Here is a 20,569-nt window from a genome sequence, read left to right on the forward strand (position 1 = left end):
GCAAACATGGTTTGCACTTGATAGTCATTTAAGTAAGAACGAGGCCACAGTATTGTCCATGATGGAGAGATATATATAAATATACTTTTACATATATATATATATAATACTTTTTATTAAATGGGTGCAGTCTTGGATGGACAAAAGCCTTTGGGAAGGCTGCAGAAGATCAGCTCTGTGGACCCCCCATAAGGCTGCTGGGGGGCAGCCCATAGCCCATACCAGTGTGTGCCCACCCGCTGTGCACCGCTGCATCCCGGCTGCTGGGAATGGCACCCATTCGAGCCGCCCCTGCCTGCCGCTTCCCAGCGGGTCCCATCCTTGCTCAGCAAACCCGGCGCAGGGTGCTCGGCTGGAGGGCCCCCACTAAAAAAATGAATCCTGGCAGCCGCATCTGGGTGCAGCCAAGGGGCGAGAAGGCAGCAGGGTGGGGAGCTGCCGGTCAGTGAGTGATGCTCAGCCGGCCGCTTCCTACAGCCGCTGTCCCTCTGCCGCAGGCTGCTCCCCCCTCCAGAGATGCTCCCCCAGATCTGCTCTGGTGAGTGCTGGGATGGACAGATGGCAGCCAGCGCTTGGCGGTGCCCAGCGCTGCCTGCCCTGCCCTGCGGAGAGCCGGCTTGCGGGGAGCTGCTGGATGCAGGCTCGGAGCCTTGCACCCAGCCTGTTTGCAAAGGCGGCGTGTGGGAGGCTGGGGAGTGCAAGTACTGGGCACGGCAGGGTGAGACGTGGGTTGTTGGCAGGGACTGGGCATGCACGACATGTGCGGCGAGTACCACAGGTCTGGGAGGTTTCTGGTCTCCCAGCTCTGTCCTGCGGACCGTCGCCTAACACCGACTTTCCCTCTTTATTAAACCAGTGTATTTTAAGCCCGAAGCAATGTGTTATCTCTCCAGAAAAAGTAAGATGAGTCTTTTTTTTTTTAATATAGTTATAGCTAGGAGTTCTTGTCCTGCAGTGCTTGAGTCTGGAGATATTTTAAGAGCTCTGCTATCTTGTGCTGGGAGGGAATACAATAAATATGTAGATCGGGAATGCTGCTGCTGCTTTGGAAGGTGAGGAAAGAGTCTGTGCTGAACTGACACTAGCTAAAAAATTTGTTCAGCCCAATTAGCAGCAAATCACTTCTGCGTCCAGCCTTGCTTGTAGAGGTGGGAGCCAATTTCCCCCCGCCCTCATCCTCTGCTGCCCTTGGTGTTTTTTCAGAGCCCTCCCTGGCTGAGCAGCCGAGGGCTTTTGCGGGGACGGCAGAGCTGCATCCACATGTCATTGCGGACTAACAAGTGCAAAATGGCATTACTGGAAATTCATGGGAAACTGTACACCCAGCTTGGGCTTTGTCTCGGACTGCTCAAGCTGTCACCAGAACTGGCCGCGATCGATCAGCTTTTAAATTTCATGAAATTTTAATTAAAGAATGGAAAGCCTACGAAGACATCGTAGGACAAGAGCACTGGAAACAAATACAATTTCCCTTCCAACCATTAGCCAGAAAAGCAGCAAATGGTTGACTGCACATCACCATTGCAGTCTAATGAAAAGTACAGCTCTTGGCTTCGGTGGGCAGGTCATTAGTGACTGAATAATCAGTGACATTTCCCTTCTAAATCTGACACAAACGAAGTGCAGTGCTCTGGAAAAAGCCATTAAGTGCAAAGCCTTGCCTTTACTCTGCTCCAGGTGTTGCAGAACAAGATCTAATGGCAGCCTTTAGCAGTGATTTGGCTTTGATAGCATCCATGGGATAGTAACCCCTCGGTACGCCGAGAGCTAAATGCTTCTAGCCTTGCACAAGCATGGTTCGTGCCACCGTGTCATGCAGAAACAGAAAGGGAGACTTGTTCCTTGCTGGTGTTCACAGATGCAGCCAGTAAAAGATACAAGTAGGAAAACCTATGATCTAGAGTACTGGGAAGCTGAAAGGTAATTCATACATCTGAGAAGTACCAGCAGGCAAAGGTCCGGCTCATCATGGAGTCAATTTAAAGCCTGGCATCCGCCTGTGAATTCCTGTGGCACCTCCCAAAGCTGGGTGTTAACATGTTTTCCTGCAAATTTTTAAATGCTTTCTCGATGGGAGTGGAGAGCAAGCAGCACCACACAGGAAAAAGGAAGGACTGGTCTTATTTATGTCTGTCCCTCGGCTTTGAATGATGTGTTGTCAGATGGACGGAGTAATCAAATGAGTGTAACTTCCTCTGCTCCTTCCCCCCGTGCCAGTGGCTTTGAAAATAATGCTGAAAGGTTAATAGGAGCCAGGCTGTCCTGGAGAGAGTTTAAGTGAGTCTTTAAGAAGTTTTTTTGGGGGGAAGAGACCCCATGGGGGAAACTTTTCCTAGGCAAAAGCATTACCAGGAGCTGGACTGGGAAGCACCGTTGTCTTGGAAACTCTTGTGTTTTGGAGCTGGGTATGTCTGATCTTCAAAATTCCTTTTTCTTTTTCTTTATGGACCCTAAAATAGAAGTTGTCAATGCAGTCAGTGTATCTTTTTTCAATGGCTCTGATTTATATTTAGCCCTGTGTTGGGAAGTTTCAGTGCGGTATTTTTGGTCATTAGCTCTCCTGGTCGTGTTTGGGCTAAGGGTCTACTATTCAGTGGATAAATCTGGTTTGGGTGTAGTTCTTTGAGTTATAGCCTTACTGAAAACACATGAGTGACCACAGATAAAAGTGTATTTTTAATGAGTAGTTTCATTACTAATGGGGTAAAAAAAAGCCTGGGCAAGTTCATTACTGACTAACCGATTCCACTCCCAGCTACTGTATAGTTAGTTCCAGTTGAAAGCTCTTGATAGTTTTCTTTCTTTAAAAGGGCATGGTGATAAGATGTTGTTTCAAAATAAAAAGCTTTGTTACCCTATTTAAAAATGTCTTTTTTATATATTACATTATGATGCATCCTTAAGACGCATATCCAAACACTTGGATCTATATAAGCATCCAGGCAGCTATTGCCATGTGATATTCTTTATCCTGCCATGTTTTGGAGAGGTTAGATTCCCAAAAATCCCTTTTGGCCGTTAGAATTTGGGACTGTCTTCCGAAGCTGGAGGAGGTGCTGTCCCTGCCCTTGTCTCACTGCAGAGCAGCATCCCCCTTGCCAGCATCTTGCTTTCCATCACCCAGTGTCATTTGGGAGATGTCCTGTGCCATCTGGAGAAGGCTTTTGAGATGTTGTTCAGAGGTTCTCCCAAATTACCCATTTGAAAACCCTTTGATGTGTGCTCTTAAAACTCTTTTCTTTTGTGTGCCATAAGGAAACCAAAGCAAGGAGCAAGGCGATTAAAAATACTGAACATGTTCCTTGGGTTTGTCATGGCTTTAACAGGCCGTCATCACCAGTGCTTTCAGTTCTTTTTTGCTTGACTCTGGTTCCCTGCTGCTTGTTCCAGTGGTGGCCGTCTCATGCACCCAAGCTTCTGGAGCTACAGAGAGATACAGAATGCTGCTTGTAAAATTAATGCCAGAGCTGACTCCCCTTTACTAAGTATATAGTGAAGAAGAACTACCATGCAACTTTTTTTTTGCTGCATGCTTTGCTCACAGAGAACCAGGTTGTATTTCTGCATGACCTGGAAACCTAAGTTAAAGAGAAAAATGGGAGTTGCTTTTTAATTGTAGTTCTGCAGCTTAAACTGGCCTCTCTCCAACTTGGTCACCAGTGGGTGCGTGCTGGACCACAGCTCCCTAAATCCATGTTTTAAGGATTGTGGAGGTAGGAGTGATGGGCTGATGTTCAGAGTGCAGGGGAAAACACTGCCCTCTCTTCTTCACCCGCAGGTGACGTTGTGGACATCTACCAACGGGAGTTTCTCGCCCTCCGGGACCGACTGCACGCAGCCGAGCAGGAGAGCCTGAAGCGCTCCAAGGAGCTCAACCTGGTCCTGGAGGAGATCAAGAGAGCTATCTCGGAGAAACAGGCCCTGCGGGATATAAACCGGACCTGGAGCAGCTTATCTGGTGAATAAACAGAGAAGTTGAGGATCTCGGGCTGTTGCTATTGAGGAGGTAGAGAGGTGTGCGTGCGTGTGCGTGTGTGCGGGGCTGCCCACAGGACGTGCTCTCCTCTCCCCCGGCGCCAGCAAATGGTGGAGTTCAGAGGGACTTGGGAACTCTTAAACTCCTGTTTAATTAGAGGTGCATATGCATCATTAAACACTGAGATTTGCCTCTGCCGAGATATTTGCCAATTTGCTTGCTTGCAAGCTTTTTCTTTTTTTTTCTTGCAACTCATACGTGCCGTTTCCTATGGCTGTATTGAATCCATATGGAAAATGGGTATCCAAAGAGAGAGGAGAGGAAGGAGTTAGGCTGGCTGAGCACCCCTCGCCACTTTATTTGTTCTTTTTTTTTTAAGTTGCTCAGTTGAAGAAAATTGGATCTCTATGTAAAGATCCGATTTGACCTTCATTTTATCTTCATTCTCCCCCTTCCTTCCCAAATATTTTGGGACTTCTTTAAGGCCCTCATGACTCCTGCTGAACTTTAATTGGGTTTGTGGTAGCATGTTAAAGGTTGGCCTGATTTTTTGTAACCCAGCAGTAGTCTCGGGTGGCCAGGCTGCTCTAAAAAGGCTTTTTGCCTTGCAGTCTTTTCCGACCTACCGTGCCTTGCAATTGATTCCCTTTTCCTTTTTAAGACGAAACCAAGTTAAAACTGTGGAATATCACCAACAAGAATGTGCTGCACCTTCCCACCATCTTCCATCATTTGCCACATTTGCTGTCAAAGGAGAACAGTCTGCAGCCAGCCGTGCATGTGGGACAGGGGCGCACTGGAGGTAAATGGGAATTAGTGCTGCTTCTGGTGCTCTTCCTCACCTTGGTGCCTGTCCCTCCCCTTTCCTCCGGGCCTGGCTGTGGTACAGATACGAGCAGGACTGGAGGAACGGCTGCATGCATCATGCAAGCTTCCTTGGTATGGTGACACACGGGGTGGGTAAGCCATGTCACAGCTGCGAATCTACAGGGAAGTGCTGTCTGTGCTCTCAACGGGCACTAAAATGTTCCCGATGCTTCTGCCAGATGTTTTGTGCTGCTTGCCATCTCCAGAGTGCTCTGGGCTTTGCCTGGAAGGTGGTCAGATGAAAGCATAGTTTGCAGAGTGCTTCATAAAGACTGTAATCCATTTTACGAGACAAATCCCATCTGGAATAGGACTTTGATTACTAGATGATTGCCCCCTGCTCCCAAATCCCAACCCAAAGCCAAAGACCTGACTTGCCCTTCCTAAACTGAGGTGCTTCTTGCCACGGGAGGGGTTTGGAGAACAAGAGTGGTCTTGAAGTTGCCGTTCATAGGCTGAAAAGGCCCCTAGGAGAGGGAAGGGGTTTGGCTGTTCCCTTAGTCTTCAGTCTTTCAGGGAGAAAAAGAGTCTGTCTGGCTGTGCCGTGGGTGCCCTGCCAGCCTGGCACACTGGGGTGCTGCTGGTTGGTACTGGGCTGGGGGACAGGAGTGTGGGAAAGCTACGTAGCACAGAACCCGCCAACCTGCTGATCACGGCTGGTTATTAATGACGGTGTGGCACTGAGCAGGTGAGCCGCAAGGCGGTCACGGGAGCGGAGCAAAGTGTCTTGTCCCAGCACACACACCCCCTCTAAAATCTCTCCGTGGCCCTGGGCAGTGTCCGTCGTGATGGGAATCCCCAGCGTGAAGCGGGAGGTGCATTCCTACCTCACAGACACCCTCAACTCCCTCATCTCAGAGCTCACTCAGCAGGAGAAGGAGGACTCCGTCATCGTCGTCCTCATCGCCGAGGTAAGACGGAGCTTTGCCAGTTTACCCCGTTTCCCTGCCCCCCATCCCATGCCATCCCATCCCGCAGCCTGCCCCGCGGGGCGGCTGCCCACCCGGAGGCCAGTCTGCGCTTGCCAGGGCCACTGAGCCCAGCCTGGGGCTGCGTCCGACCGGGATTGTTGGGTGCATCCCCCGAAGCACCGGCTGAGCAGAGAGGGTCAGGCTGTCAGCAGGCAAACCCGTCACGTTAGCGGCTGCCAGCACGGCACGTGCCTTTGTCTTTCCGATCTAAATTGGGGTTGTTACAAGGTGCTCGGGTGGTTATTCCTAAAATGTGTCGGAGCAGACGCATGGCTGTGCCCAGGAGCCTGCTGCTCCTGAAGCAGCTTCATTTCTCCACGTACCTGTAAGACAGCACTAACCTCCACTCAAAAGAGCCCACTGATTCGGGGATGAAACTAATATCCCTCTTTGTACTGGTGTCTGGAGCCCAGAATCAGTTGCTGAATCCCAGGGCTAAAGAGCCTTGATACGTTAATCCACAAGAGCTGCTTTTATCTATGCGTTTAGATGGTTATTTTTCTCCATGGCTTCTCCCTCAGGATTATTTTCTTGAGCCTGAAGTGCATTTGTCTTAATTTCCAGAAATCCGGTGAGAAAGATAAACCTCAGTAACATGTTACTGGGAGCAGAACAAAGATAAATGCTTGGGTTTGCTGCCTGTTTATCCGTAATTTGATGGTTTGATTAGCATTTGGCCATCAGGTCTCTGGCTGTTATCTTGTACAAGGAGAAGGTGTGCACAGGTGGGTGCAGCCCGCAGTGCCGGGGACCGGGGTCGGTCCTGGCTGTCATTTCCCCTTGAGCCAGGACAGCTCTGATGGCTGTTTTCACAGCGGGTGAGTTAAAGCGTGAGGTGTGTTAAGCAACATGACCAAAAACATCTCCTCTTTTAGACTGCGGTTATATTTTTTTAGTTGACTTGAAAATAGGGTGCACGCTGTGCTGGCAGCTCCTGACTCCGTGTGTACCTGTGATGAGGGAAGTGAACAATGAATAAATTAATTCCGATACCATGAATTGCAGGAGCATACACACCATATCCCAGTAGCGCCAACAGTACTAGTTGCAGATCACCACCGTCACTGTCCTCTCTTGCCAAGTTTGCTCTTGCAGCTACACACCGTCCTCCTGTGCAAGTGCCAACCACCACTGTGCTGGCTCTGCCTCTTCCCACGGGTTTCCCGATGTACCTCCGCTTGGTGATGCTTGTTAGGGCTCCTCAGGCATGGGATAAAGCGTAAATAGTGGGTGAGGTGGCATGAACCTGGTTATGGAGCTATGATGCTGGTTCATGTGGAGATTCAGGACAAGTGGAACCACTGAATGTCCTTCTTGGAATGGGGGACTCCTCATTTCCGAGTGCCACCACTAGCCACCATGGGTACCAGTTGGGCTGCCTGGGAGAGCTGGGGGTCCTTGGCTGGCACAGGAGAGCCCCGGGGCCAGCTGGCCGGCTTGGCTGGCACCGACCCACCATTTCAGTTATGAAAGTTATTTCAACTTGGAGCAGAGCTGCGTGTTTGCTCCTAAAACCAGGAGCATCTTCACTGCCTCTGTTTTTCCCATTGCTGCTTTATTGACAACACTGGGGTAAGAAATCAGTCCAGCACCAGGAGCCTGAGCCCTGTTTGGGAAAGGGACCTTTTTTATGTTGAGAAAACCCTCCTTTGTCACTGTCCCGGAGTAGGAGCACTGTCCTCAGCTTGTGACACACACCTCTGGTGTCTCCCTTCTCACCTCCACCCCAGTGCCAAGCACAGCAGCTGCTGTCCCAGCTTCTGCAATGCTGCATCTGCATATCCACCCGGGACACATGATCCCATGATCTGTGCAACCACCCAAAACAATGCCGCCACCAAGAAACAGGCACCACTTTTGCTCCTGGGTCTCCTGCCTTCCTGGATTTTGTTTTCCCGGTCACTGTGCAGATGGTTTCTGTCTGGTGCCTGTCCCTGTGTTTGCACTTATCTCGCCTGCAGATAGCAGCATGCGACCTTTGCCTCCCAACTGTTAGGGGTTGCCAGGTTGATTGTGGGAACAAACTGTATTTTTTTTTAAGGAAGAAAGGCATCAAAATGAACCTGAAATGAAAAATACAGGCTTATAAATAGACCCCTCTTTTTCACAAAAGGGGCGGAGATCCTTTTCTGCCAAGAGTATTCACTTGGATGAAAGCCAACATGTATAGAGAAAAAAAAATAAACAGCCCAGGAGTTAACACTTTGTGCAAACACGGTGCTGGCAGGGGCAGAAGGGCGGGAGAGCATGTGGGGAAGATGTGCAGGGTGTTGAGTCCTTTGAGTGGATTTTGGTGTGTGATGCCTTCGGTTAACGCTGGCCACAAAGGGGGGCTCCTGGGAGGTGGGCAGCAATGGGGAGAGCGGTTAAACTGGATAAAGGAGACGTGAAGGTGAATGAGGGTGGTGCAGAGGTGCTGACAGTACCCCTGGGGTTGGGTCCTCATGGGGGCACAGGCTGAGGCTGAAGGATGTAACACTGCTTATCTTTTGTTTTCAGACAGATCCGCAGTACACAGCCGGAGTGGCAGAAAATATCAAAAATTTGTAAGCACTTCCAAATGACTATAGTGGTAAAGTCTGTGCCTGTAGCAAGGCTAGGGAATGGCTTCATTAAGGAGCAGATACACACTTTTCTGCTTCCCTTTTGTATTTTGTTGTTGTTGTTGTTTGGGGGGTGTGTGTCTGTTCTTAAAACTCTGGGCTGTCTTTGCTTCCACTTTCTGTTTGTTCTAAAATGCGTCCCCTATATAGCTTCCAGGAGGCTGCTTTGTGCTCATAGTATTTAACACGCATGGTCGTGCCGTTTCATTTTGCTCTTTCTGTCCTGTGGCGTTGGGAGAAGATGGATTATGTAGATTTCCAGAGATCCTGGCGATTGTTTCTGTGTCTAGTGCAGCCCTCTACCTGCTCTGCGGAGTCAGAGCAGCTGGGCAGCGTGGTAAGCACAGCCAAATGCCTCTGTTGTATTTTGCTTTGCAATCCATGATCCATTTTTCTTCCCACTCCAGCCTGTTTGTTTTTCCCTTGTTCTGGGCACTAGTTACATTTGTCTCTCACACTAGCTGCTATTTATGTCCTGGAGTCTTAGTGGCTTTTGCAGCTTTGTCTGTAGCTGCTTTAGCAGAAGCCGGTGATGGATTATTAACTGTGAGCCCGGCCAGGCATTAGCAGCATCAGAGCTTGGAGGCAGAAGAAAAAGGTGGTGAGAGAAGGGGCTGTGACTCCCGTCCAGCTCCTGCGATTGCGTGTTTCCAAAGGATCGCAGTTGCCATAAGAAGGAGATGCAAAAGGGCAGCACATCCTCGCGGCGCCCTGCATCCCGAGCCAATGATGGGAGAGGGGCTGGGAGCTGCACGGAGCGTGGTGTTCCGGGCCCTTGCAGAAGAGCTGAGACAGAGCCCTCCATCTTGCTGTGCCGGAGCTGGCAGAGCTCCCCTCCTTCTGCCTGCTGGCAGGAGGACGCACTTATCCCGGGGATAATGGACTGATTGTCCAGTGGATCCCGATGAAATTACTGGGCGCTGCTGCAGAGAGTGCCTCTGCGTAGAAGGCCTGAAACTTTAATTGACTTAATGATTTGATTTCTCACCGCCCCCCTCTCCAGCGCCTCCTGCCCCTCCCTGATTCACAGAAATTATTTTTCTTCCAAATTGAATTGCGGTGGCGTGGGGCCAGGGCAGGCTGAGGTTGTGTCACAGGAGGGAGAAAGTCATTGCTGCTTCAGTACAGGTTTTGTCACCTCTGTGAGAAGCTTCTGTTTCACTGCTGCTCGGGGAAAGGAAGGTTTGAAAATGCTAGCTGAAAATCTTGCCAGTCCCAAGGAGGGAAAAAGGAAGGGAAAAATAAGTGAGAAGTTTTTGGCAGTCTCGCTGCTCTGTCTCCCTCTGCCCCATCTCCTGTCCTCCAGGCTCTGCACAAACAAAGGAAACCAGCCTCACTCACACCCTGTGTTCTCAAAAAGGCAGTATAAAAATAACTGGTTTTCCTGCTTATCTCTCCCAGTTACGGTAATCTCTGGGTATTGCTTGCAAAGCTGTTGTAGGTACCTATGTTTCAGATGGGTGACTTTTTTTTCTGTTTGAATTTGACTCTTTAAAGGGTTTTTAACTGCATTATAGGGAAAATAGATGCTGGTTTTATCAGCATAAGGGAACTAGGTAGAATTCCTGCTGGCCGTCCTAACTACGGCACAGCAGTGTTTTAAGTAACATCAGAAATGCATAACATAATCTCTGCAAAATGGCTTTTAATTACTGATGCATTTGGAAAATCTCTAAATGCTGGTAATGCCAGCAAGTCCTTTCACTGGTGTACCAGTCTGCCGGTCCATTTAATCCTGTAGAGAGTACATGGTGCTCGGGGATGGTCTTTAAAGCTGACCTGTGTATGCGTGTGGCAGGGAGGAGGGATGCTGCGGGGTGGGGGGTGGGGGCACACACATGTGGGGCTATTAGGGACCATGGGAGGGAGAAAGCAGCTTTAAAACTCTGTGGCAGTCCCTGCTGATGTTCTTCCATGAGGCCTGAAAGTCCACTAGCTGCTGGGGAAGTTTTATCTCTGGCAGTCCCTGCTGATGTTCTTCCATGAGGCCTGAAAGTCCACTAGCTGCTGGGGAAGTTTTATCTCTGGCAGTCCCTGCTGATGTTCTTCCATGAGGCCTGAAAGTCCACTAGCTGCTGGGGAAGTTTTATCTCAGAGGTGGTATTTTTTGTTTGGTTCTGTGGCTTAGTGTTTACGCAGCAATTTAGTCTATGAGGTGGTGTGTCAGACATGGAGGTATTTGTTTACTGCTGCTTTTCTCCCTCAGATTCCCAAAGGAAATACACTCAGGTCTCCTGGAGGTAATTTCCCCATCTCCGCATTTCTATCCTGATTTCTCCCACCTGCGGGAATCCTTTGGGGACCCCAAGGAAAGAGTCAGGTAAGAATCAATGAATGAGCTTCAAAACAAACAAGCCCTGAATTAAGTTACTGCAGCATCTTCCCCCCTGACTGCAGCAGGGAAATCTCTTCAGCAGGGCCAGGCGAGGCCCTTCAGCTTGTGTTGTCCAAGAGCTGGAAGGAGGTGGGGGAGGGGTACGGACTGGCACTGGGGTTGCAGGGTTTGCCTGGCGCTGCGGTGTTTCCATCACTGAGCAAGGGGGTCCTTTTAACCCAGATGATGTTCATTTTGGAACTCTGGAGTTTTCCAGTAACTCTCAGCTGACCAGTTTGAGACCAAACAGGAGAGGCTGCGTGCCATCCCCTCCTCCAAGAGCCGTGCCACCTTCCCAGCTCAAACCCAGCCTCGGCTGGCCCCCCTGCGCAGCCCACATTCCCAGGGGAGATTGGCGCTCCCATCACATTTGTCTCTTGCAGGTGGAGGACAAAGCAGAACCTCGACTACTGCTTTTTAATGATGTATGCCCAGTCCAAAGGCATCTATTACGTGCAGGTGGGTTCGGTGCAGGGGGCGAAGGGGAGGGGTGTGTACCTGTGAGTTCACTGTGGCTCGTACCCAGCTTAGAGAGGGCAAGGAGCGTGTCCAGTTGTGTGATGCCGCAGAGTGGGAGCAGGTTTTAACAACAGCTAGGTTTCTAAGATGCTTTAGACCTGGAGGCCTTCTGCCTAGGGGGAGCAGGAATCCTTGTTTCGTTTACCTGATAGATTGGGTGAGAAAGATCTGCTTGGAGCATCGTCCAAAATAAACTGGGGCTGTGCCAAAGCTTTCCTCTGGTCTGTGGTGTGATTGCTCTACACAGAGAGGTTCTTTACTGGAACCTGGATGGGTCCTTGGCATTGAGTGTCCTTTCCTCTTGCAGCTGGAGGATGATATTGTGGCCAAACCGAACTATCTCAGCACAATGAAGAACTTTGCCTTGCAGCAGCCCTCTGAGGAGTGGATGATCCTGGAGTTTTCTCAGTTGGGGTTTATCGGTAATGATGTTCTCCCCTGCTCACCCTGGTCCCATCAGGCATGGGCACAAGTGCCTGCTGGCTCTTGCAAGCACTTCTGCTCTATGTCCAGTGAGTTGTCCCCACAAGACAGTGAAATACTTGGACTTGATCCCTCCTTATTTTTGCAGTGGCCCTTGTGATTGCACAGGGGAGAAAGATCCTCACAGCTGGTACTGCTGATACGCACTTTTAATAAAAATAAACCTGGTCGGTGGCCCAGCTGACAGCCAAACATTTGAGATGTGACCAGTAGCTTTCAGGCTGGATGAGATCTGGAGTTGCCTAAGAGTGTACAAAAGGAAGTTTACATCAGCACAGAACTATTTTGGGAACGGCAGTACGTGGCTGCAGTAGCAGTTTGATCTGTTATTTTGGATACTGGTTTGACTGGCTTGAAACTTGTAGTTTTGGGGGCAGGAAATGGTCTGTCCTGCAGCTGGCTGGATGTTTTTCATCCTTATTTCTCCCTACTGAATGGAAGAGCTTTAGACCTTTTGATACTGCTGTGACCTGTGAGACTAATGCTTTCTAATTCTGCAATGAATATTAAATCCGGAACTGTATTAGCAAAGCCGGCAATACTGGTACATAAAACAGAGCTGCATGCTATTTCCTTTACGTAGAGAGATGGACACATCCAGCCTCTGCAGCTCAGTCTCCCAAGTTTTTTCTTCCCAGCTCTGATTCTTGACAGTTTCATACTGTAGCTGCGCTCTCTCCTCTCTTTCTTGGTGCTGTAGGAAAAATGTTCAAGTCTCTGGATCTGAGCCTGATCGTGGAGTTCATCCTGATGTTCTATAAGGACAAACCCATTGACTGGCTGCTGGATCACATCCTTTGGGTGAAAGTCTGCAACCCTGAGAAAGATGCAGTACGTAAACAACCTCTGTTGAAGGGAAACCTTCTGTTGTGTGTGGGCAAATGTATACTCTGTCTGTGTCTCCAGAGGATCTTTTCTGTGAGCTCTGGTGCTAACTGACTTTGCACTGAGCTGTGCCATCCCTGTGGAGTGTGCCACAGGGTGTCCTTGTGGATTGTGTAAGCACAGACCTGGGAGTTCAGGCTTTTGTAGTCTGCAGCTGCCAGAAAAGGCATTATTTCTGCATCTGAGCACTAACAGGGTATTCCTCCTCCAGTCCTTGAGGAGAGTAGCCGTTCCCCATTCTTCTGTGTTGTTTTGCATTCTGGTGTGCTTCTTGCCTTGAAGCCATTCCCCGCTCACTGTCTATAACCCCAGAATAACCCTTTGGCCCTGGGCTCGTGTGCCGTACCCATCTGGAGCAGACACGCAGGCTGCCCAGAGAGCTCACCCCAGATAACCCAAGAGCAAGCCCGCCGTGCGTAATGTGCCAAAACGAAGCCAGAGCATGCGAACCCCTTGTCGGGGTTTCTAGGAGGGCGCAGAGCGGTGACATGGGCTCCATTTTCATACTGACATGTCATTTGCAGAGCCGTGTCTGCACAGAGCCATGCAGACAGCAGCGCAGGAGCCCCTGTGCCCTGCGGAGGTTGTGTTTGAACTCCCAGCAGCAGCAGCAGCAGCAGCGAGGGGCTAAAGCGAGTGGGAAGGGCAGAGGAGGAGTGTGTGTGACAGCAAATGTAAGATGAGCTCATCACCAGATTCTCTCCTCTCTCCTCTCTGAACATATTGTATTTACTCATACACTCATTCACCCTCCTCCCCCGGCAGAGAATGAGCAGCGGAGCCCCCGTGCAGAGCCAGTCGCTTAAGACAGACCTCATGGCCACGGGTACTTAGCGGTGGCAAACGCCAGAGCATGTGGTCGCTCTGGGGATAAATGCTGTATTTATGTGTTGGGGTGAGGGGACAGGGCATCCTCAGGGCTCTGCAGAACTCGGGCAAGGATGTGGTTTAGTTTGGCCTGATCCTTGGCAGAGGCTGTGACATTGGCTCCAGTCCCCCGTGTGCAGCAGGACCAGTCTCAGGTGATGTCCATTGTGTCCTCCTGGCAGTTTAACCCACGTGCTCAGGTGCAGCAGAGCACTTCCCAGGCGTGTCTGGCAACCCCCAGGGTACTCACAGCCCTGGGCGAAGCTGGGGTAGCAGGATGGTGGGATGGAGCTGGGAACGATGCTGCTGTCTGTGCCCTTCCTTCAAAACCTTCAGCTTGAGTGTTGATTAAATGCAGATCCTGCTGCGCAGGATCATCTTCTCCTTAACTCATCTTCACTCATCTTCTCCTACCTGGCAGAGCCAAGGTTTTCCCAGGGGAAACTGCAAACCTCTTAAATGTGTTGCCTTTTTAAAAATTAACCTACTTTCTGTGTGAATTTCTGGCTCCTTTCCCCCACTGTTTGCATGATTAACTCTGCACAGCGCCCTTTCAAACATGGCTTTCCCTTGTAAATCCCACTGTGCAGAATCAAATTGGTAGCAGGGAGGATTTGTCTTTTTGATTGAAAGTTTGTTTGACCTGTGCTTTTGGTAAGTGCTTTGCCTGCTCTGGATGTATTCTGCTCTTTCTTTTTCAACTAATTTTAGACTTACCTGGGGTAGAGCTGTGTGAAAGGATGACCTTCTTACCACCAGCTGAGCCATTTCCCCCTCCTGGCTTGAGTGACGGCGCTGCCTTCAGTCAGCAAATGCTTCTTTAGCAGAAGGGGGAAAGGGGAGAAAGAGAAGTCAGGAGATGCTGTAGTTCCCTCCGGTCCCCTTCCTCCTCTCCCCATCTGGAGATCAGAACCGATGGGGTTGCATCTAGGGTTTCTGGCTATGAGTAGAGTCTCTCCCATTAGCATGGCTAGTTTTAATTTTCTAATGTAACGTGAGCTGGATTAGGGGATTATCTCCTCTGCAGCTCGCAGGGGTCATGCCTGGAATTTCCCAGCTCCCGGCATGGCGTCGGTGGCCGGTGCAGGCAGCCCATCGCAGGGACTCGGTGTGGCTGGCTGTCCCTGCTGTGCCTGCTTGGTGCCAGGCAGCCAGTGACACAGCACCTGGCAGCGGGATCCTGCCAGGGTTTCTCTGGGGTGGGAGGCTGCAAGATGGCAGTAGGGGTGCGCATCCATTTCTGTTCTTGGAAAAAGCAGAAGTCAGAAAAAAAAAGTTCCCTCTCCCTCCAGTTTTTAACCCTGTATTTTTGTCCTGCTCCCCCAGACTGAGAGGAATGAACTATTTTTAAAACGTGACCTCTTGTCTTGGTGCTCTGTGTTTTCCCAATTTGTCCTTTATTCCCTTTCTGTCATCTCTCTCCACTCCGTGGAAAATCACTGGCTGGATCGGTGTTGCTTCTCAAAGTTTATTTACGTGGTGGGATGGGTGTGAAACAGTCAAACAGCTTTGACAACAGCACGTGCCATACATCTGCTTAACAACACCTGCCAACCAGCTGGAAACTCTGCCTGTCTGAAAAGAGCCTGCACTCGCTGCCTGCTCACCCAGGCTCTGCATCGTCCTGGGACTTACTGTACCTTCAGACATCGGTGATCCCGAGCTCTGAGTTGTAGGAAAGAAGCTTTCCCAGTAAGCCAAGGACAAAAGAAACTAAATCCTCTGGCTATCCTCACCTGACAGCACAGAGGAGATTTGCTCAGCGTTCATAAAGCTATGCAAGGAGAAATGAGCACATAAACTGGGGCGCTCCGGCTGCCCAACAGAGCCTGGTGGGTGAGCGGCCAAGAGGCACGGGCAGGTTCCCCCAGAGCGCAGCTAAAGGCTCTCTTGCCAAATTGAAGCCAAAATAACACAGAAAGGCATAGAGATGGCGAGGCAGGGTGTTATCCCTCCTTGTGCCCTTGCCCACTCCTCTCGTGGGTCACGGTTGACCACAGAGGTTTAAGCATGGAGCACTGTGGGGTTGTCTCGTTTCAGAAACACTGCGACAGGCAGAAGGCAAACCTGAGGATTCGCTTCAAGCCCTCGCTCTTCCAGCATGTGGGAACCCACTCCTCCTTGGCTGGGAAGATACAGAAGCTGAAGGTGGGTACCAGCTGCCTGTCCGAGCCAGAGATGGCCTTTCTGCCAGGCTGGCAGGAACTGGCTGCTTTTGGGGTGGGGATATCAGTGACGGCAACTGGTGGGACAGTGGCAGCTGGATTGCTGTGCAGTGGTGGTCTTCTATTCTGAATTACAGTGAGGTCACGTAGCTCCTACTTCTCGTAATGGCAGTGACATGTACTAAGAGTCACTGCAAGCTTTTAAGCCTTGGTACTGGTCCTGGCCAGCCATCCTGAGTAACGAACCATGGTCCGGGCAAGTGATTTTGAAGCATCTGCTGAAAAACCCTGGGGAGAAAACTCCTGGATTGGTCTGACTTCCTTCCAGCCCCACTCCTTGTTGCTGGGATTTGCTGATAGGCAAACTAGAGCTTGCTGTGTAAGAGCTTAATTGTTTGTGTGTGTTGAAATGTCAACAAAATCGGGCTTCCCACAGCTATAGTGCAGGACCCATAGACAAGCATCCCTGGGCTACGCTCAGTCCTGTGTCTGTCCGATCCCCAGGCACATGGATGGTGTAATCCGGTTTGTATCGCGGTGCGGTCCCCGTCAGGCCATGTAATGCAGTAATTTTATGCTGTCATCAGCCTCCCAGCCACCTTCTCCTCTGGTGTAAGGAGTGTTCGCAGAGCTCCTGGGGCAGGGACATGCGTTTGGGGACACCTGGACAATGAAAGGTTCTTTGGTGCTGGATCAGAGCGCAGAGCAGTGGTGCTTCCCTGTGCTGCCTCTCCTGAAGTTGTGTCCTCCTGGGATCCAGCCACACGTTGCCCTGGCTGGTGCCCTCCCCAGATCACTTCCATCGTTCAGTGCTGTGTAAATTGAGAGCTTTTATTTTTTTAAAATTTTAAATTTAATTTAATCCTTGTCTCTGGGACCCCTGTTCCTGAATGAGTGAGAGCTTTTTTTTTTTGCTTTGCACCCACCAAGGACAAGGACTTTGGGAAGCAGGCCCTGCGGAAGGAGCACGTCAACCCTCCTGCGGAGGTAAGCACCAGCCTGAAGACCTACCAGCACTTCACCTTGGAGAAGGCTTACCTGCGGGAGGACTTCTTCTGGGCCTTCACTCCCACTGCCGGAGACTTCATCAGATTCAGATTCTTCAAACCACTCCGCATCGAAAGGCCAGTGCTTGGGGGGGTTGGGGGGGGGCACCAGGGTGTGTGTGGGGACACTCTGCTTTTGCTCTTCTGGCTCATGTTGAATTTCTTGCCCATCTCCTGCTTGGCTGCCCAGCAGGAGGGAGCGGTGTTCTTCCAGGGGGAGGATAATTTCACCCCTTTTTTGGTGGGGCCATGTTTGCCAGAGCCCTTTGCTTTCCTGCGCTTGTGAGCAAGCCATGATTTAGCTAACCTGGTGCAGGTCTCCTTCCAAACCACGTGCCTGTGGGCTTTCTGGGAAGGTGCCTGTGAAGCTGAGCTGTTTGATGGTTTGGCTGGGGTGAAAGCCACTGTGCCCCCCCTCCCCCCTCGCTCAGTGTGGGTATCTGTGGCTTTGGTCCCTGTCACAGGTTCTTCTTCCGCAGCGGGAACATCGAGCACCCAGAAGACAAACTCTTCAATACGACTGTGGAGGTTCTGCCGTTTGACGTAAGAGTTTTATTGAGAATTGAGCCGGGGGTGGAGTGGGAAGCAAAAGAGGTTTGAGAGAAGGGAACTGCTTAAAGCCGTCCGGGAAATCTTTACAAGACTCGAGTGCTTTGGAGCGGCGCTGGCTGGGAGCCAGGGGTCGCGCCTGCTGTGGTGCCACCTTGGGAGCGGGACCCTGCGCTGAGCAGTCGCTGTGGGAGCTGTGCCAGCCTGCGGGGGGGATGCTCAGGGGAGGGGTGGGACAGCTGCGGAGCTGGAGCCAGGATGGTGCTGTGGAAGCCGCAGCATGAGGGCAGCAAACGCCTTCTTGTTTGGGGGCATGAGGCTTGGGGTGACGGGCAGGGGGACGAGGTGCCACGGTGCTGCTGTGGCTTGGGACTTTTGGGTGGCTCTTGCCACTGGCCTTCCACAAAGCTCATCTCCTTCTGCAGAGCCTGCAGTCAGACAAGGAAGCCTTGCAGGAGGGAAGAGGCACAGCTGTCAAATACCGCAGGATGACGGATGGCTACATCCAGATAGGTACAGCAGGGCGGGGGGTGGTAAACTGCCGGCTGGGTTTGATCACCCAGCCCCTATCCTTCAAGTGAATTGAGACCCTTGGTGCTGTTTGCTTGGCAAAGAGTAATTTCTGCTTGCCAGGAGCCAGGTCAGAACGGGATTTGTCATTGTCTTCTCCCCTCTTAGCCTAGGTGGCCTCTTCAGATAGTTTTCAGTCCTATGTTTCTGCCCATCTCTGCTCAGAGCTGGGGCTGAATTATTCAGATTATCCTTCTGCCTCATTTGGTGTTAAAAATCAGCACCGTGGGTGATTTCTGCTCTCCCTCCACAGCCTGTCTCGGTACTCACACCACTGGCAGCTGGGACTTTGTCTCCTGCCACCTGAGCTTGGTTTAGTGCTTGTCCTGCACTGGCCAAAACCCAGTGACTGTAGCCTACAGGGACCTGCTGGTACATGGTAAAGCCCTGGTGTCCCTGCTAAGACTTTTTTTTTTTTTTTTAATAGACAAATAAGAGGAAAATTCCCTGGTCTGGGTAGCTTTTTGCCATTTTAGGATTCCTCTGCCCGCTGTCTGGTTTCTCCCAGTTGCATTTAAAAAAACAAAAAACAAAAAAAAACCCCAAAAATCACATCCAAAAATGGGACATAGCAACACATTGAAACCTCGGTAGCACTATGGATGCAAGACTTGCCTCCATGGCATGGATACTGAACTGATACTTGCCTCTCACAGGATGGTGCTGCCCTCAGGCTGCTCTGCCCACCTCACACAGCAGTGATGTGTAGCCAAATACTCCTCATCACAGCAGTGATGTGTAGCCAAATACTCCTCATCACAGCAGTGATGTGTAGCCAAATACTCCCTATTTTGGTTTTAGCTGATCTTGCTGTTCCCCTAAGCCTAGCATTTTGCACTGTAGCGATGTCCAGGCTGCTGGTTTTCAGCCTGGCTTGTGTCGGGGCGTTGTGGGCAGGGGCTCCCACGGCTACTCCTGGTCCCTTTGGGGGGCCTGGATGCCAGAGAACCGGCCCCACATCACCGTGTGCTGTCCCCACCAGGCTCCTTCTCCAAGGGCATCGCAGAGGGCGAGGTGGATCCATCCTTCGGGCCGCTGGAAGCCATCAGGCTGTCCATCCAGACCGACTCCCCGGTGTGGATCATCTTGAGCGAGGTAAGCCGGGCTTCATCTGCAGAGGGACCCAGCCCCAGCTTCTCACTGACCCCAGCCCTCTCTTCCTGCAGATTTTTATCAAAAAAGCAGAGTGAAATGGGCCTGAGGAAGGGTGGACACACATGGATCCCTGGTCCTTCTCCCTCCCCTCCTGCTCCCTCCTCCCTGCGGCACCAGGACAGCGCAGGACAGCTGCCGGGGGACGGCTGCGTGCTGTGGGGCCAGGACGTCACCTTGTCACCTTCTCCGGCAGAAGAGCAAACAGCGATGCCCTGTGCAGAGGGCTGGCTTTGCTCGGGCCGCACCGGCACAGCGAGAGCTTGGCGTCGGGATGAGCTTTAGCAAGTGTGCGGGATGGAAAGCACCTCCAGCCCAGGACAGGGCCACCTCCAGCCCAGGACAGGGCCACCTCCAGCCCAGGACAGGGCCACCTCCGGCTGCATCTGGGGACAGAGCGGGGGCTTGGTCACGTTGAGTCCTGCTGGGACAGAGGCGGTGGGGGACCCGGCTCTGCCTTGCTTTCATCCAGGCAACAGCCCTGGCCACAGCCGAGGATTCAGTGGGGGTGAAGACTGACCCTCCTCCGGCAGAGGAGGAACGAATCCAAAGGGGTTGGAGCTATGAGTATGGCAGGGAAAACAAAAAAAAAACAAAACAAAACAAAAGCCACACTGTGCCTGCCAGCATTGAACACAGCCCCGTAACTCACGGTGAAGTCTCCAGTGTCTTCATGCCTTGAGGTGGAGTGCAGAAACCATCTTTTTTAAATAACGATTTCAGTTATGGATTGGTGTGAATTTTTGGGGGGAGAAAAAAAAAAGCAGAAGTAGCCCAGTTCAAAAATAGTAGGGATTAGTGTAAATCCCAATATCTTTTCAGCTATACACTGGAATGCATTATACTACTTTAATGTGCTGTATTTTTTATTATTGGATACATTTGATTTTTCCAGTACATCTCTATATATAAATATATAAAATAACGTGCACTGTAATAAAAGCTAAATTTAAACCTTTGGTGCAGCAGTGAGAGTCACTCGTGGCAGGAAGACACTGGCTCTGCTTGCCCAGGGCCAGTGGGCATCCCTGGGGGCCAGGGACCAGCTGCAGCCCCTGCACCCAAAAGGGGTGTCATTCCTCAGTGCTCACCAGTACCTGACATTCCCAAAGCATTGCTGGTGCTGGGGAAAGCTCTTAGAGCAGCCCGGTGGGAGACTGGGTATTTTTTGCCACAGGAACCTTCACCGGTTACTAAAAAAAGAAAAATTGGCTGGGTCTTTCCTTGGCAGGGCACGAGGAAGGTGCTTGGGCACCAGCACACCTAAGGGTGCAGTTGTGGAACAGTTGTCTTACAAAATATGTTGCTTTTTTTATACACACATGCAACTTCACAAGGATCTGCCTGCTTGATGCCTACATGAGTTACCTGCGAACACCAAGTTTGCAGTGGAAGCTGAAATCCAGAGAGAGGGCAAAAATCCTGCTGTGGGTCAGTGACAAATCAAAATCGTTCAAGTCAATGCCTGACACAGACTTTAGCATTTGGACTAGACTCACACTTTTTTCCCCAGAACTGGGATACAGTTTTAGACAAGTGTAC

The 20,569-nt window shown here is 50.9% G+C and overlaps 1 protein-coding gene across 4 annotated transcripts in view; it reads left to right on the forward strand.

Annotated features, from left to right (window-relative positions):
• Positions 1–19,986, forward strand: part of MGAT4B (alpha-1,3-mannosyl-glycoprotein 4-beta-N-acetylglucosaminyltransferase B) — a 52,039-nt gene extending 32,053 nt beyond the window's left edge. For all 4 annotated transcript variants that reach the window (XM_056348965.1, XM_056348967.1, XM_056348964.1 and 1 more), the window contains 14 exons: positions 3,779–3,958; positions 4,638–4,778; positions 5,621–5,754; positions 8,314–8,360; positions 10,624–10,737; positions 11,175–11,250; positions 11,618–11,732; positions 12,494–12,624; positions 15,586–15,693; positions 16,641–16,834; positions 17,221–17,299; positions 17,731–17,818; positions 18,858–18,970; positions 19,042–19,986. In XM_056348965.1, the coding sequence (XP_056204940.1) occupies positions 3,779–3,958; positions 4,638–4,778; positions 5,621–5,754; positions 8,314–8,360; positions 10,624–10,737; positions 11,175–11,250; positions 11,618–11,732; positions 12,494–12,624; positions 15,586–15,693; positions 16,641–16,834; positions 17,221–17,299; positions 17,731–17,818; positions 18,858–18,970; positions 19,042–19,065 (1,544 nt within the window). In that variant the 3' untranslated portion in view covers positions 19,066–19,986. The remainder of the gene's footprint in view (positions 1–3,778; positions 3,959–4,637; positions 4,779–5,620; positions 5,755–8,313; positions 8,361–10,623; positions 10,738–11,174; positions 11,251–11,617; positions 11,733–12,493; positions 12,625–15,585; positions 15,694–16,640; positions 16,835–17,220; positions 17,300–17,730; positions 17,819–18,857; positions 18,971–19,041) is intronic.
• Positions 19,987–20,569: the final 583 nt, after the last annotated feature.

The sequence above is a fragment of the Falco biarmicus genome, chromosome 8, assembly GCF_023638135.1.
Source record: "Falco biarmicus isolate bFalBia1 chromosome 8, bFalBia1.pri, whole genome shotgun sequence".
Taxonomy (NCBI): domain Eukaryota; kingdom Metazoa; phylum Chordata; class Aves; order Falconiformes; family Falconidae; genus Falco; species Falco biarmicus.